Here is an 18541-nt window from a genome sequence, read left to right on the forward strand (position 1 = left end):
GCGGAATAAAGGGCCTCAACTTCGTCAGATGTACTGCATGTTGAAGTGGGGGGAGGGGGCGTGTGTGCCCTTTTCCAGTAACCTGTAGGTTCCCTGAGAAGCTGCATCTTGCCTCATCTGGTGAGGGGTATCTTGGTGTTGCAACAGTAGTGACACAGACAGTGAGATGTCCTGTTGCCTCAGGCTGTCAGGAAGAGGCCAGCGGGTCGTCTTTATCTCTGGAGCCAATTGGTTGGAGTCTGGACTTTCCCAGAGAATTGCCAGGTACTCCAGACTGGGTTACTAGACACTAATAATACTCTCCCTAAAATCCTTTAAAAATAGGTATTTTTAAAAACCAATCGTATGCTTACAGGTCAGACGTTTATTTTTACTTAAATCCAAATTCTGCATTATAGTCTAGGTGTGTCCTTGCACTCTCTGTTTATATTTTAGGCCCAAGGGCTTTGGCTAAATCAGGAAAAAAAACTGGTGGGCAGAGAAAGCAATCCTTGTAGCCTTTGGGAGGAGGTTCAGGCCCCAAAAAGAATTGTCCTGGAGATCGCTGGCACAAAAAGAGAGAGAGCATGTTACTCCCCAGAGTCAGGATACAAATTGACCGCCTTGTGTAGTAGGATTTTCGCCATCTCCTCAGTGTACCTCCACTGATCCTGCTACTAAAAGAATTATCTAGAGAGGTGATGGTCTGTGTTACAGTAAGTAGCTCTGTGGGAAAGAACAGAAGAAATGGCTTGTAGAAGCACAAAGCTGAAGGTGTGGGCCGTGACAGGTTTCTTGTCTGTCTCTTTGGTAAGCGCCATGGTTAGCAAGCTGCCCTTTTGTTTCACTATATTGGTATCTGATTGTAGTTCTTTTACGTTCTCTTTATTTTATTAGCCTGGTTTTACCCCCCTAAGATAAACATACTCCCTTGACCTGCATGATAGTTGAAGGCAGTGTATGAACATTCTATTGAAGACTGTAGCAGGGGAAAGAACTAGGGTGGAACTCATTGTTCAAGGGGCTTTTGCAGTTACTGTTTTATTAAAATAGAACATTCTTCTTCCTCAGCTATTATTAACTTATTTAGAACAGAGTAAGTAAATCACTGGACGTAAAATTCCTGCTAGTAAAATTCATGCTAGTCTGCGGGTAAACAACTTGTCTCTTCACCAGATTATCATCATGAAAAGTGTCAATGCAGTGCCCTGGGGCAATTTCACGTTCTCACTGATGGCCTCTCGCTGACCCAAAGTCCTCTGTGGGATTTATTGTGTCACACATTGTGGTTACTTGCTCTCCCTAAGTCTTTCAGAAGCATGAGTCACCAATTGCTGAAAGCTTGCCACTAGTTTTGCTGAGGCTCAGATAAAGGCATTAGAGTATGGGTTTGGTTTTTGTTGCTCGTTATTTTTTCTTCTTTTGTGCTTAGAAAAGACCCATTCTTCAGGAAATCTAAGTGTTTTGCAAATTCAGCTTTTTGCATCCTCATGGGTATAGCATTTAACATGTTTTTAATGTTTATTTATTTTTGAGAGAGAGAGAGAGCAAGCGCGAGCAGGAGAGGGTCAGAGGGTGAGGGCAGAGGATCTGAAGTGGGCTCTGTGCCACACCGACAGAAGCAAGCTCAGTGTGGGGCTCGAACTCACAAACTGCTAGATCGTGATCTGACCCCAAGTCAAAGTCAGACGCACAACTGCTCCACCGACTGACCCACCCAGGTGCCCCAGGTCTGACGTTTTAAGTTATGATTTGATACTGTCTTCAGAGCTGAGTTGAGGAAGGAGAGGGCTAGACGTGTGCCATTGAAACTCTGGCATTCAGAGCTCTTGCGCCCCCCTTGGCTGAAATAAAGGGTGTCCGTGTGGGGGTTGGGGGTGTATGCAGAAGACAGCTAGGCTGTCGGTGCAACAGGAGCTGGAGGGGCAGGAGTTTGGGGCCTGGTAACGGGACCTAACGAACCTCTCTGCCCATCTCACCTCCTGGCACACGTCGCAAACTCCTGCGCTAAATACCCGGCACTCCAAAATGATCAGGGGATCCACCTGTGGAAGAAGTAATTACAAACCAAGTTGTCTGTTCTCACCTAGAGCTGGGGAGAAGGTACGATCTGGCTCTAGGGGATTCCTCGTCTTCAGAGGCTTGTCAGGGTGGTCAGCACTGTGTTCCAAGTGAGACAGATGATGAGTGACACAGATGTGTGAGCCCTGGGCCGGCCTTAGAAGCGGCCTTAGAAGCTCCATTGAAATCAATGGAGAGAAAAGACAAGGCAAGGAGAAAAATGAGAACCATGATCGTTGATTCAAGTGTGGAGGGCTAGGCCTTCTCTGAGTTTCTCCTCGTAAGTGCAAGGATCACACCACGGGGAATGGCCCTAGGACAGATAACATGAGGCAGCGGGCTCTTTGGATTTTGCAATTCTCCTGCCACCCTTAAAGGATAGAGGGTGACGTCAGGTATAGGACATGTTCTTCTCTACCCTTAAAGGGCCCCGGAGAATCTCTTCATTCTGTCTGCTGTCAGCTTAGTTCTAGACAGAGTCTGGGTTAGAATTCTTAAAGGCCTCAGCTCTGAATCCTCGAAACAGAACTAGGAGTCTGAATACTCTGAATTATTACAACACCTGCAATTCAGACCCATGAAACTAGGGTCTGCCTGTCGGCCCACTCGTACAGGGACAGCAAGGACTTCTGGAACTTTTGTAAGATTCAATATTTGTTGAGGATTAAGAATTTCTTATTTTTCTCCTCTGGCTATTACCACTTACTTTTTTTTTTTTTTTTTTTTTTTTTTTTTTTAATTTTTGAGAGAGAGAGTGAGCACACAAGCACGGGAAGGGCAGAGAGAGAGGGAGACACAGAATCTAAAGCAGGCTCTAGGCTCTGAGCCATCGGCACAGAGCCCGGCGTGGGACTCGAACTCACGAACTGTGAGATCATGACCTGAACCAAAGTTGGATACTCAACTGACTGAGTCACCCAGGTGCCCCTATTACCACTTTTAATAACAATGTGTAGTACTTCAAATATACCACTTGGCATTTTGGAAGCTTTGGTTTCAGGGGACAAAGAGCAAGCTCTGAATAGCCCGGAGCAAAACTGAGAAATAGGTTACTTTTTCTTGGCCCACCCACCTCTTTTATCAATATCCTTCTGCTCTCTTATGATTAATTAGTAATTTTCATCTTACCTACCATTTATCGACCGTTCCTGTGTGCCAGATAGTAGGCTATTTCTATTCTCCTTATCAGTTCTGTGAATTCTGTTGTTTGCCTCATTTCGCATGTGAGGAAAACGACATTGGGACTTATGGGGTGAAGTAACCCATCAACAGTCACAGAGCCAGGGAAAGGCAGAGCTGGGACTCACCCCAGGTGTAGGCCATGTGAAATGCATGGGCTTAGCCTTTTCCATCCCTGCTGTGACAGCCTTTTGAAGGTAAATGTAAGCTGAGGCTTACTGTCAGACAAGATGTTAAGTGGTTATTTAGGATTTTATGTGACAAGTAGCTAAAATTGACTCTAAGCACTTTGTCTTTACTTCAGCAGATATCTATATTTTAAATAAGGCTCAAAGACATTTTTGTCTTCAGTCCGTAGAAAGTCATAGAGATGGGACAATAGAGAAGGACTATCCTTAAGGCAGGGGCTACCAAAGATCCTTCACATCGCTGCAGGTTAGTGGCTTTCTGCTGAGAAGCCGGGCATTCCGCAGCACAGCTCTGTACATAACAGGTACTTGATTGTTAGCTGACTAAAACCCAGTTAGTGTGCTCACCGCATATCAGAAGAGCATAAGGAAAGCTGCTTTGGTTCATTTTAGTTCCTCCTATTGGCAAATCATCAGCTTTATCTACCAACTCCCTCTATGTATCTATAAATTGGAGAAGCCCACTGTCCCTAGGCCAGGTTTTCATCTTTGAGTTTTATATAATCCTTGTATTTATATTTTAAGAAAAATGGGAAAATACCCTCACGGAAAATTCTGCACGCGTTTGTGTTGTCATTGTTTGGAATTAACCAGATATGAGGGTACGCTTGCCATTTTGTTTTTCGCTGGAATGCCTTTATGATGTTTTGGTCTCGTTTGTCCTTGGCTACAATTTCAGTGCGAACATACTTTTGGATGATCGGTTTGAACCCAAACTGACGGACTTTGGCATGGCGCACTTCCGACCCCACCCGGAACATCAGAGCTCTACCATAAGCATGGCTAGCAGCAGCACTAAACATCTGTGGTATATGCCTGAAGAGTATATCAGACAGGGCAAACTGTCCATTAAAACGGACGTCTATAGCTTTGGAATTGTAAGTACCAAGTACCAGTCAACAAAGAAGGAGAGTTTATCACCAGGAACGTTCTAGATTCTAAGAATTTTTTTAAGGGCTTTAACTTTTAGACTTACTGACTTCCTGTTACCCAATGTCTTATACATTAATCTCATGCAATCTGTCAAATAATAAAATATACAGTCATTGATTAGAATGAACTATATCCATTGTCAAGGTTAACTGTTGACCTAATTATATGTATATATTTAACATATGTAGCTGACTTTCTCTATATTCCCTATAGGTAATCATGGAAGTTCTGACAGGTTGTAAAGTGGTGTTAGATGATCCAAAGCATATCCAGCTGGTAAGAATTGTCTTCATCTCTGCACCCATTTCTTGGTCATTTTTTTGGATAGAGTTCTAAAAGACAAAGATACCTTATCTTCTTCTCTTCCTAGAGGGATCTCCTTATGGAGTTGATGGAGAAGAGAGGACTCGATTCATGCCTTTCGTTTCTAGATAAGAAAGTGCATCCCTGTCCTCGGAATTTTTCTGCCAAGCTATTCTCTTTGGCGGGCCAGTGTGCTACCACGCGGGCAAAGTTAAGACCATCAATGGATGAAGTATGTACACATGGTTTTATTCAAAACCAAGCCCACAGAACCATGGAAAATCTAAATTGGATACATTGTGTGTCTAAGTAAATTCTTTATCAATGAGGCAAATCCAGCCCCTAACATAGAATTCTAACCTAATAGATAGTTTTTCCAAGTCACCAAGTCACATTCTTTGGTACTCTGGTAGAGGTCATTATTGGGTGGGATCAGGGCACCACAAAAAATTTAATGAAATGACATAAGTGAGTAGTTTGGAGAGAATTGTATTCAGCCTTCATTAAGAGATCTGGTCCATTAAGAATGTAGCACTTGTTTCCCCTACTGATTTTTTAATTTAGTCATCAGTTTAATCATCCAGTCAGTTATTTGTTTATTTGTTCAACAAATATTTAGCTAGCGCTTACTTTGCATGTGCCAGACTTTGTACTGGGTGCTGAGGGCACAACAGTAATCAAGATACGGTTGCTGCCCTCAGGCTCACAGTCCAGAGTGAGTCAGATCAGTAAACATGGCATCAGGGTGGGTAGAAGCCCAGGTCAGTATGGGAGCGTAGGCTCAGAATACACACCAGCCTATGCAAGTCAAGGAAGCTTCTTGATGGAAGTGACAGCTGTGCTATGGTTGGCAGAATAGGGTGAATTGAGGCAACAGTAAGAATAGGAGGACACTTCAGTCAGCGAGAACCTATACATGCAAAGCTCAGAGGTGATGGATTCCATGGCACTAATACTGCAGGTAGTTCAGAGAAGTGGGATGTCATAAGGGAAAAGCTGGAGTGCTCAAAATAATAGGAAGTTCTAGATGATGGACGGACATGAATCCATTGTGGTAGTCTGGGTTTAATCCTGAGTCTATTGTGGAAGCAGGAGGGGATTTTAAACAAGAGGTCAACATAATCAGAATATAAAGAACACTGGCCTGGGAGTCAGCAGAGGTATATTCGAGGCCTGACACCACCAGTAAGAGCTATATGACCTGAAATCTTGGGCCCAAAAGGAGCTATGAGAGGTACCGTGGAAGAATAATGGGACTGGGAGCCAGATCTGAGGTCAAGCAACAGATCTGTTCCTTACTGGCTAGTGATATTTATTCCCTTTTTGAGCCTCAGCTTTATTATCTGTAAAATGAGAATAATAATATTGTTTGTACAGATTAAAAGGGGGAATGGGTGTGAAAACACTTTGCAAATAGTAAAACTCCCTAAGTACATTTTTAAAAAGTACGTGTGTGTGTGTGTAAAGATATGTTACATGCTCTTTTAAATCAGGTCAACAGCTCTCAATGTGGGCTGCATATCTGGATCAACTGGGAAGCTTTTAAAATACAGATTCCTGGGCCCCTATCTTTTATACTTTGGTTCAAGTCTGTGAAAGAAAGGGTCTAGCTAATCTTTAATAGCTTCTCATTCAAAACTCTATTGTTGAACTTATTTCATGAAAACAAGAGGCTGTTCCTTAATAAGTAGGCAGAAAAAAAGGTGAAAGGAGAGGTTATTCAAACTTAACTCAATGTTTGTTTCTTGGTTACCTAGGTCCTAACTACTCTTGAAAGTACTCAAGCCTGCTTATATTTTGCTGAGGACCCTCCCACTTCACTAAAGTCCTTCAGGTGTCCTTCTCCTCTATTCTTGGATAACGTACCAAGTATTCCAGTGGAAGATGATGAAAACCAGAATAATCGTTCACACCCTCATGATCAAGGTTTGAGAAAAGATGGAGTGACTCCGAAAGTTCCATTTGAATGCAGCCAGTCTGAGGTTACGTTTCTGGGCTTTCACAGAAAGACAGGGGGTGAGAGAAAAGAGGATGCATGCAACATGCCCAGTTCTTCTTGTAAAGAAAGTTGGTCTGCAAAGCATTCAGCTCTATCGCAGGACTCAGGGGCCTGTGGTGCAGATCTGGACCCTTCTGCAGAAGCTCCAGACCCTTCTTACAGGAGCAGGCCAGTGGAGACTAGCTGTTCCTCTGAATCTTCCTGGAACGAATGTGAGCAGTACAAAAAGGAATCAATTTCACCAGAAGATAAAGAAGAAAGCAAGTATTGCTAAGGCCTCTGAGTACAGGTATCATCTTGGGAAAACATTGTTACCATAAGTAATGCGAAAAGGACTATGGATGGTGAGTTTGGGTGATGCGGATCTACTCTGGACAATTCTACTCCTTCCTTCCCAACTCTGAAAACAGAGTGGCTCAAACCTAGGCTATATGAGAACCATCCAAAATTACTTAAGATCATGAGCTGTGGCTTTAGACAAACAAAACCTACCAAAGAGGGACTAGATTCTACAGTCTTCTCCATCATCATCAACATGAGCCCCTGTGCCACCAGTCTGCTAAGTACATTCAGTTCAGTTAGATTGCATTATTCAGTTTGGCTTGCTTGTGAAGGTTGTAAGAAGTGTCTAATTTGTAAATGTTAACAGGTGCCTTTTTAAAGAATTACCTTTGTGTTTATCTTAATTAACCTTTAGTATTTTTCTGTTCCTCCCTGTCAAGCCTGTCTGTTTGAAAATGAGCCAGATTTACCCTTGGCTATTGACATGTTCTGTGTAGAGAGGGGATTCTTGCCCAAGATCTGTATTTCTGTATTTAAACCCTTAGGATAGTTTATCACATATCATACAGTTTTGGCTATTATTACATTTTTTTTTTTTTTTTTTTTTTTTTTACAAACCTAGAGACCATTATATCCTGAGTAGAATGTGTGAAATTTTAATCAAGTAGTTTTTGTTTCTGAGAAAATGGCTGGTCACAAGGGCTTATGTTACCCTTTTCTTTGATCCTGTACCTTCCAACTCTGTGCCTTTACTCTTGCTGTTTACTGGGTCTCCCCCTGTTGAAATCCTACCCAGGCCTTCAAGGCCCAGCAGAACTACCTCTTCCAGGAAGCTTCCTTAATCTGTCCAGCCAGAAGTACTCACTTCCTTAGCATTTCTATAGCACTGTTTTTGTGTTTCTTTCATATTTGTTATTTTCTCAATTGTACCAATGTTGCCTGTGCCATCTTTTCTCTCTTACTAGATTGTAAACTACCTGTATTAATTTCCTATTGTTGCTAGAACAAATTATAAGGCACTTTGTGGGTTAAAACAATGTAAGTTGGGGTGCCTGTCTGGCTCAGTCAGTAGAGCATCCAGCTCCCGATCTCAGGGTCATGAGTTCAAGTCCCATTTGGGTGTAGAAATTACTTAAAAAAAAAAAAAAGTTAATTATTTTACAATTCTGGAGGTCAGAAGTCCTTGGCATTCTTTCTGGAGGCCCTAGGGGAGAATTCATTCCCCTGCCTTTTCTAGCTTCTAGAGACTGCCTGCATTCTTTGACTCATGGCCTCTTCCCCTCCATCCTCAAAGCCAGCATTGTGGCATTTTTGAATCTAGATTTCTCTTTCTTTTTCTCTTTGGACTTTTCTTCATCACCTCTTTCTCTTCCTTTGCCCTCCTGCCTCCTACGGATCCTCGTTATTGCATTGGGCCCACTCAGATAATCCAAGGATATCTATGCATCGCAAGACCCGTAACTCATTCACAGAAGTAATTCACAGACTTCTGGAATTAGGACATGGATGTCCTTGGGGAACTGGGGGCCTTACTCTATCACATTCCCTGAGTGTGCAGGGGCCATCTCTTCAAGGCCTAGCATGTTATCCTATACAGAGCTGTTTCCTTACAAGTTAAGTTGAATTAAGTTCTAAGAACCCACATAATAAAAAGATTGCTGAGTAAAGTGGGGATTAGGACTGTCTTTCTGATGATGGATAGAAACACTCCAAGAAAACCATTTCCACAAGATTAATGGAATTTCCCTCTCTAGAACATGTATGATGAAAGGGTAGACCTCTAGCCTGCTCTGCATCCAAGGAATAGGCTCTTGCTTTTTTTTGTGTGTGTGTGAGTTAATATGTTTGGGTTAATTGGTCAGATTGGAGTCTAGATTTAAGAACAAATTATTTAAAAAAGGAAGTCATCTTAAAAAAATTTTTTTAATGTTTTTGTTTATTTTTGAGAGAGACAGAGACAGAGTGTGAGCTGGGGAGGGGCAGAGAGAGAGGGAGACATAGAATCCGAAGCAGGATCCAGACTGAGCTGTCAGTACAGAGCCTGACATGGGGCTCTAACTCAGGAACCGGGAGATCATGACCTGAGTCTAAGTCGGAAGTTTAACCGACTGAGCCACCAGGGAGTGCCCCAGGGAATCATCTTTAAAAAAAAAAAAAAAAGGTTGGGAGGTGCGCCTGCGTGGCTCAGTCAGTTAAGCGTCTGATTCTTGATTTCAACTCAAGTCATGATCTCGTGGTTCATGAGATTGAGCCTCGCGTCGGGCTCCACACTGTGCGGGGCCTGCTTGGGGTTATTTCTCTATCCCTCGCCCTCTGTCTCTCCCCTGCTCGTGCTCTCTCTCTCTCTCTCTCTCTCAAAATAAATAAACTTAAAAAAAAAAAAAAAAGAAGACGGAAGTCATCAGGAATCAGGGTCAGGTTAACAGACCAAGGCCAGGAACATGAAGCTACAATTCTGGGAAAAATGGTCTCATGGTGAGGTTCAGAACACAATAAGCCTTAGTCTGATTGACAGGCCACATAAAGGCCCAGGTAAGCAGTTGGGAGAGGTCATGCTCAGGCTGGTCCTCAGGGGCCAGCCATCTTACCCATCTGTTCTTTGCATGTGTTATTAAGCACCTGCCAGAATCAAGGCACTGTATTGGCTCCAATAGGACACTGAGTGAGGAAGAAAAGGCAACCACCCCAGTGAAGAGTTGGGTGACATCTGGTATTTGAACCACAAACCAGTGGAACTGAAAGTAAAAGTGGGAGGAGGAGGAGGCAGAGATTACTATGCATTTTCTAGAGGGGAAGGAAGGCTTTTTTGGAGAAACTTGTTGGAGAGAGAGAAGGGAGGAAGAGAAATAGAAAAGGAGTCCCAGGATGGACATCCAGGGATTTGGGGGCCCAGAGCTCTACCAGAGCTCTGCAGAACCCCAGCTCTGGGGCTGGAAGGATGGGTGAGGGCAAAGGGAGCTCGGTCCAAAGCATTTCATGCTTTTTCCTGTTAAGCCTTCACAGCCACACTGAAGGTACAAATCCCATTTTATGATGAGAAAACTGACTTAGAGAGGTTAAATAACGAGCCTGGGGTTTTCCCAGAACTGGAAGAGCCAGGATTTTAAAGCACAGCTGTCTGATATCAAAGCCCACACTCTTTCTTGTATTCCACATTGCATACAGAAGCCCCCACAGATTCAAGCTTTTATAGAAAGGGATAGAGGTGAGAGCTCATTTGTTGATTCCAACAGGTTTTCAGTAAACACACAAGGCTTGCCATGTCTTCTGCCTTTTTTCACTATCCTGTTCCTCTGTTAACAGTTACCCACCTCTTTAGTCATTAGATGTAAGTTAAATGAATTCATTGATCTAACCATTCATTCACTGAACAAATATTTATCAACAGCCTCCTTTATGTCAGGCATTGTTCTGGGAGCTGGGGACACAGTGAAGATCACACCCAACTGAGAGCGCCTGGGTGGCTCAGCTGGTTAAGCGTCCAACTTCAGCTCAGGTCATGATCTTGAGAAGTTCGTGGGTTTGGGCCCTGTGTGGGGGTCTGTGCGGACAGCTCAGTGACTGGAGCCTGCTTTGGATTCTGTGTCTCCCTCTCTGTCCACCCCTCCTGCTCTCTATCTCTCTCAAAAGTAAATAAGCATTAAGAATTATTTTTTTTTTAAAAATCACACCCAACAAAGATCTCTGCCCTCATGGAGCTTATGTTCTAGTCAGTAAATGAGCGGATGGATGAAAGGAAACAACATGGGAAAGTTGTAATCTCGATTCTAATGCTAACTGGTGGCTCTCCAGGAGACCAGCCTCACTGAGCCATCTCTGAGTGTTGTCTGGACTTAGACTCCAGCTTCTCTGCCAGCCCTTCCGTAGGGATTCACAGAGGTTTCCCCTCACCCTATGGTACAGCTGATGTCTCCATGGTAACTGGTTGCTTTGCTATTAGTGTGCACCAGGCAGTCTGTGATATATGGCAATCATGACAGGTCCGATTCTTCCATTGACCTATGATTTGTCCAGGACATTCATCTAGCTACCAACGACACCTTCAACTGGCTGCTCCTAAGGACTCTGAAGCACCTACACATGCCTCACTTCCCCATCACTCCACAATGTAATTGTCTGTTGACTTCTCTCTTCTCCACAAAACTGAAACTTCTTGAGGACGGGGACTATATCCTGCTCATTTTTGTGTCTGTAACAATGAGTATGGTACCTGGTACATAATATGGCCTGATCAATATTTATAAAATGAATGAACCAAATAGTCATTTAGAATATCTTCAAAATCATTGGTATCTAGTATATCACGACTGTCATCTACATTGCACCCAAAGTGCATCTTTCTTTTCTCTCTTTTTTTGTTTAACGTTTATTCATTTTTGAGAGACAGAGAGAGACAGAGCATGAGCAGGGGAAGGGCAGAGAGAGAGGGAGACGCAGAATCCGAGGCAGGCTGCAGGCTCTGAGCCATCAGCACAGAGCCTGACGCGGGGCTCGAACTCACAGACCGCGAGATCGTGACCTGAGCAGAAGTCGGTCGCTCAACTGACTGAGCCACCCAGGCGCCCTTCTTTTCTCTTTTTTAAAGTTTTATTTATTTCAGTAATCTCTACACCCAACATGGGGCTTCAACTTGTGACCCTGAGATCAAGAGTTGCATGTTCTTCATGGGACGCCTGGGTGGCTCAGTTGGTTGAGTGACGACCAGCTTTGGCTCAGGTCATGATCTTGCAGTTTGTGAATTCTAGCCCCACATCGGGCTCTCTGCTGACAACACAGAGCTCACTCCAGATCCTAAGTCTCTGTCCCTCTCTCTCTTACCCTCCCCCACTCACACTCTTTCAAAAATAAGTAACATTAAAAAAAAAAAGTCACATGCTCTTTTGACTGAGCCAGCCAGACGCCCCTAAAGTGCATCTTTCTAATACCCATACTACCATTATTCATTTGCTTAGATGGTTCCATCCCACTATTCTCAGAGAAAAGTTATTAAGTATTAAATCTGAGATATCTTTGAAAGGAGGAATTAGACATTGTGTATACATTGTTTATAGATATGATTCATGGTAGAAAATATTCCCAAACCATTTCTAAGCAATGATAAACCAACATTTGATAGGGGATAAACTGATACTTGTGGTATTTTGTTTCCATATTTCTGTCAAATTATTTGTATATATTTGATGGTCCATTGAACTTGACATGCAAGTATTTTCTTGGAAGGCATTTTTATTCCAAAGATCTACACTGCTTACCAAGCCTTCACTTTAGAGCCTTCTTATTAATGTCATCTGTCTTGTTGAAAACTTTGTGGCAATCTCTATAAATAGCAAGTGAATATTTCCAAAGTTTTGTATTGGCTCCTTAATTTTAAAATTTCTTACAGACCAACATTGATTGTAATGGAGAGTAAGCAGGTAGAAAGAACTTACGTGCAGGAGATTCAGACTCAGTTAACACTGAGGTGTCTAATAGTGTGATAAGTGCTTTCATTACCTACACTCTGAATGCCAACTGAGCTGGGTTCTGTTACTATAATAGCAAGGAAAATGATATCAAGAAAGTTGACTCTTATCCCAAGTCACGCTGATAGTGAAGTATGGACACAAATTGAAAACTCTTTATTCAAATCCAGGAAATATTTGCTCTGAAAACGGATAACTTAAAAATTAGGTATTCCTGGGGCACCTAGGTGGCTTAGTCAGTCAAGTGTCTGACTCTTGATTTTGGCTCAGGTCATGATCTCATGGTTGCGGGGTTTGATGCCCACATTGGGCTCTGCCCTGACAGAGCCTATTTGGGATTCTCTCTCTCCCTCTCTCTCTGCCTCTTCCCTGCTTGTGCACATGTGCCACATGCACTCTCTCTCTCCCTCAAAAATAAAAAAGTAAACTTTAAAAAATTAAAGGCATACCCTATTTGAAAATAAAAACAGTAATAACATATGTGTTTATCTTATTTGTATTAATTGTATTCTCCAAGATTGGCAAATATAAAAGTAATTGACAAAATATGAACAAAGGGACATTCTTGTTCACTGTTGGCAGGGGTGAAGACTGGTACAACTTTTCTAGAGACAGTATGTATCAAATTTGGCAATATATACCAAACATTTAAATGATACACTTTTACCCAGCAATTTGTTTACAATTTGTCCTAAAGAATAAAAACTACACAAGTATGTAAACATGAGGGCAAAGATGTACTTTATGATATTCATGATATTAAAACTTTGGAAATGGCCTAAATATCCTTCAACAGAAAATGGGTTACATAAATTCTAGCACATATATACTATTGAGTCATATACAACTGTCATTAAATATTATTTAGATTGCATTTATTGCTATGGAAATCTGTCCCTGAAATATTATGGAGTGAAAAAGCAAGATATAGAATAATATGTTTAATATGGGCCCATTTCTAACACTGGATATTTTAAAATAATATATGTTTCATACAGAGATCTTTGCCAAAAATGATGTCTTTCTCTGGGCTATGGGATTTGGGTGATCTTTACTTTCTTTTGACTTTTATGTATTTAAAACTTGTATAATGAGCATGTATCATTTTTATTACCAGAAAATAATAAAGGTATTTTTATGTTGGAAAAATTCTATACATGTCGATATTTACCTCTTTGCTTAGCTGTGCCCTTGATAACAACTATCAACCACCAATAATATTTCTGTTCCATTGCCCTTATTTCTATCGTACAGCCTCAGCGACTGAAGCTCCCACATAGATCTATCTTGTATCTCCTGAATAACAAGTTTTGAGAGGACTTATAAAAAGGCAATCCAATGGGTGCCTGGCTAGCTCAGTGGGTGAACTGTGCAATTCTTTTTTTTTTAATTTTTTTTAATGTTTATTTATTTTTGAGACAGGGAGAGACAGCACGAATGGGGGAGGGTCAGAGAAAGAGGGAGACACAGAATCTGAAACAGGCTCCAGGCTCTGAGCTGTCAGCACAGAGCCTGACGCGGGGCTCAAACTCACAGGCCGCGAGATCAAGACCTGAGCCGGAGTCAGATGCTTAACCAACTGAGCCACCCAGGCACCCCTGAACTGTGCAATCTTGATCTCAGGGTTATGAGTTCAAGCCCCATATTGGGTGTGGAGCCTAATTAAAATTAAAAAAGGTAACAAATTAAAAAAGCAAGCCAAGATGCAAAAACCAGACCAGCTAAAATACAGAAGAGTGGAGAACAGATCACAGTGCACAATGCTTTGTAATTACAGTTGATTTTGGTAAAATATTTAAAAATTACCCTTAAGCTCTATCCTTACAAATTAGCACTGCAAGGAATAGCCTACAGTTAAAAAAAAAAAAAAAATTAAAAGATCTTTGGAGAGAGAAATTTTTAACCATAAATTATCCCTTCCTCAGACTTAGGTCCCATTATCCCTTTTTAACCTGCATACGACTTTTAACCTGCTGAATTTAGTAGACTCGGGGCTGTAGTTATGAGTTGAAGATAAAACTTGCCACAGTGCAGAGAAAGTGTGACAGAATACAGTGTTTTTCTCTAGCAGGTAGAGATGGAGCCTATGTAACAATGCTAATGGGGCCCACGATACATTAATTATAACGGGAAATAGCAAAGTGTACTCCAGGGTAAAATGCCAATTCTAATGAGCTCTATCCTGGAGGGACTGTTTTGTGGGCGTAAGTTACAGGGGACAGTAAATATGATAAAAACACAGGCAAATCCAGCTAAAAGATAAATTCGTGCTGGCTTTTTAGGAGCATGACCCTGCCACAAATTTTGTTCTCTTGACACCAAATTGACGTGTTGGTGCTATTTTTGTGTTTCCTGGAAGAGAAATGCCGGGTAATATTAACTGTATCATCACTGCAGAGATTTCAGCAAAAGAGAGGTTAAGGAATCTAGTACGCAAATAGAGTGTAAAATGAAGTCACTCTGACAGCACATTGGGGTGAAGTATGCATAACTTCCGGTAGTCTTCTTAATCCCATTATTCACTAACGATAATTTCATGTCATTCTGAAAGCATATTAGCTAATTACAGTGCACTTGCTGGACCATTAAACATTGGATCTTCTGATACATCTTTTTATTTTATGTTTGTAACACGGGGTTTTTCTTTCAGGATTTTTTTTTTTTTAAGAAAAGAGCTGCAGTGATCTCAGCCAAGGGCAAATATAAATCTGTGACTTTTATTATTTTTACTTTATGTGCCCTGGAGGAAAATGTGAGATTCCAGTATGCTTACAAAGCCAAGTGTGCATGTTTGTATTAAGTCACTGCCAGTAGCTCTAAGGCTTGAGACAAGAGGCAGAGCAATCATTATGCATTTGTTTAGCAGTTTGAAGAGGGGGAAATAATTCATATGATTTCTAATATTCTGTCTTGGCCATTAAAATGTATTTCTCTAAAAAAAAATTATTACCGTATTTTAGAAGACATAATCTAACATGTTCTCATCTTTCTCCCTATGTCATAATCCCAGCATCGTTTGTCCTTGTTTCAATGGCCATTTGAGTGACCCAAGTAGCATCGCTGCATCACAGATCTCATCAATCACAGTGAAACTACACCTCTACTTTACTTCAGCCACTATTTCCAAGGCCACACCCTCTGGACTCCATTCTTACCTGAAGCTGCTACACATCAGAAATCACAATATGCTATCCTGGACTTTATAAAGACATCCTGTTATCTGATCTCCCCATTTTTTTTTTCCTGGCCTGTCAATGACCATCCTTTTCCTCCCCATCTACTCCATGGTTTCTTTGCAGAGGTTGGGCCATGGGTTCATCTGTGTCAGTATTTGTCCTTACGGAAAACTAGAACCCCTGCTAGTTATTTCAAACAGATGGAATTTAATATTGGGAGTTGGTTATCAAAGACTTGGAAAGGCCAGAAGAGGAAAAAAAAAAAAAAAAGAAAAGGAAAATGTGTAGCTATCCAGAGATTAAGAACTACAGGAAGCCACTTTCACTGTTGTGCATGAAGGAGAAAAAAAGAGAAGAGGTGTAACTAAGAGCCGTGACCACTGTTCTGCTGAGGCCACAGAGAGCTTGCTCCTGATGCGTGCAATGCTGATGCATTTCCATGGAAGAAAGCGGGAACGTGGACCGACCACCACCTGTGCAGCTCCTATGTTACTGCCAGGGGCCCAATAAGAAGCAGAGAAAGAAAAGGCTCCTCTAGTTCTTCCGGGTTCTATAACGAGGAGTCAGCTGTCAAGGGCATCCAGGAGATGCAGTTTTCTTTAAACTACAAAGGAAAGCACAGAAGGGCAAGAACAGACAAATCCTACCCTGTGGCTATTCAGCATTTATTCTCGCCTTTCTACCTTCTGTTTCAATTTCCGGTAACAGTAACAATATCATGCAAATATTCGTCAAATAATCGAAGGTGCTGTCACTCTTTCAAAAGATGTACAGGCTCTCATCAGTCATTATATCTGTCTCCAGGTGATTTTAATATATCTTCTGCCTAAATTTTCTAAAAATAGAGGTAATCATCTCCAACAATTCTTATACAATATAGGAGAAAAGAGAAGGAAAGTAAGTAAGTGGTGAATAGACACAAATACATACAAAACAAAGGAAGCCTGCGCGGCTGCTATTGTCTTTGTTTCTGTGATTGGTCACCAGGATGCAATTTCACTCTCCTTCCATGCTCCCTTGGCCTCGGCCGGCACTTTGGGTCTCTCGGTTTCCTTCCCTGATGGTGTGTGCCAAACCTTCACTGCTAAAGGGTGTGAGCCCCCAGTGGTCTTTATTGGTGCTGGAATTGACGTTAACTTTCATCGCTGGAGATGGAACTGTTAGTAAGCGGAGTTCCCCGGATTTCAGGCCTTCCTGTCCTCCTTGTGCTCCCCAATCTCATTTCCCCCTTGACAGCGGCAATCAATACCCAGAACCTGTGTCATAAGCTACATCTTTCTCCTTGGTTCAGTGGCTTGAAGAGCCCAAAATGACAGCCTCCACTTCCCAGTCTGTAAAACCATGCTTGTGTCCGCATGGGATCGTTTCTCACTTGAGATCTAAGAGCTCTACACTAGCAGAGCTCACGGGGCACCTGGTGGGCTTAGTCGGGGGAGCACACCACTCTTGATCTCAGGGTTGTGAGTCTGAACACCTTGTTGGGCATACAGTGAGTAAATATATACATACGTAAATATGTAAATAAGCAGAGCTCCGAAATGATGGGAAGCTGAGAAAAATATGTATGAGTGGATGTGTTTACTTTTCTCAGCATCCTTGTCATTGAATAATGGGAAACATTTTAAATCAACAGCTCTCTTAAAATTTATCATACCAAATCAAACGTAATACTTTAAATATTGTATGTAAAAAGAGTATTAGTTTATTCTGTTACTTAACTGGGCTATGTTTCTGTGAATCTAGTCTGAGTTTGTGTTAAGTGTCGGTATGTGTGTCTGTCAAAGCCACCATTTCATACGAGCTCCTACTAGCCTGGGGATCTACCACGGCCTTGAGATCTTTTTCACATAAACAGCCGATAGCATAGATCTCCTTCATCTTTTCCTTGTGTAATTGATTTTCACAAAATAAAACCCAGAGCTTATTATATGTTTATCGCCTTAACACCATCCAACTAGTTTTGAATGACTTAATACACATTGTGGTTCACTGCTATCTTGTTTATTTGGAATCACTGATCCAACATTTTGAGGCAGCCCCTCACTCCATTTCTTACCACTCTCATCTCTTATCATGCTCCCCATCATATGTCAGCTGCAGCCACTCTAGCCTTCTTGCATGCCAACCTTGTTTCCATCTCAGGACTTTGCACTTGCTGTTCCCCTACCTGGAACTCTCTTCCTCCAGAATTTCTCTCTCTGCTCTTACTCCCTATCCTCTTTTACAATGTACCAGTTTCCTTCAATTCATGTGTCAGTGCATGATGCTGTTTTATATACTTATCTATTTGTTTATCATCAGTCTTCTTCCCTAGAATACAAACTCTATGAAGCCAAGGACTTTGACATGGTCATGACTGGATCCCCAGCACTTAGAAAATTTCCTGAGACATAATAGATGCTCAATAAACATTTTTAGAAGTGTCTTTCAAATTTTTTTAATCAATTTATTTTTTAATTTACATCCAAGTTAGCATATAGTGCAACAATGATTTCAGGAGTAGATTTCTTAATGCCCCTTACCCATTTAGCCCATCCCCCCTCCCACAACCCCTCTGCTTGTTCTCCATATTTAAGAGTCTCTTATGTTTTGTCCTCCTCCCTGTTTTTATATTATTTTTGCTTCCCTTCCCTTATGTTCATCTGTTTTGTATCTTAAAGTCCTCATATGAGTGAAATTATAGGATATTTGTCTCTCTCTGACTAATTTCACTTAGCATAATACCCTCAAGTTCCCTCTATGTAGTTGCAAATGGCAAGATTTCATTCTTTTTGATTGCCAAGTAATCCTCCATTGTGTGTGTGTGTGTGTGTGTGTGTGTGTGTGTGTGTGTGTGTGTGTGTATACACCACATCTTCTTTATCCATTCACCCTTTGGTGGACATTTGGGCTCTTTCCATACTTTGGCTATTGTTGATAGTGTAGTCTTTCAAATTTTTAATTCAATCATTCAACATTTTAGCATTTTTTTTTCCAGGT

The 18541-nt window shown here is 41.6% G+C and overlaps 1 protein-coding gene across 2 annotated transcripts in view; it reads left to right on the plus strand.

The window, feature by feature from the left end:
• The window catches only part of IRAK3 (interleukin 1 receptor associated kinase 3), a 63237-nt gene extending 46983 nt beyond the window's left edge, over positions 1-16254 (plus strand). Inside the window, exons 9-13 of one of the 2 annotated variants that reach the window (XM_049625923.1) lie at positions 4087-4285; positions 4554-4616; positions 4711-4875; positions 6401-6931; positions 15397-16254. In XM_049625923.1, the coding sequence (XP_049481880.1) occupies positions 4087-4285; positions 4554-4616; positions 4711-4875; positions 6401-6916 (943 nt within the window). In that variant the 3' untranslated portion in view covers positions 6917-6931; positions 15397-16254. Of the gene's footprint in view, positions 1-4086; positions 4286-4553; positions 4617-4710; positions 4876-6400; positions 13536-15396 lie in introns of those variants that run through there. The other variant, XM_049625922.1, reaches the window with a different exon arrangement.
• Positions 16255-18541: the final 2287 nt, after the last annotated feature.

Source organism: Panthera uncia, chromosome B4 (genome assembly GCF_023721935.1).
Source record: "Panthera uncia isolate 11264 chromosome B4, Puncia_PCG_1.0, whole genome shotgun sequence".
NCBI classification, from domain to species: domain Eukaryota; kingdom Metazoa; phylum Chordata; class Mammalia; order Carnivora; family Felidae; genus Panthera; species Panthera uncia.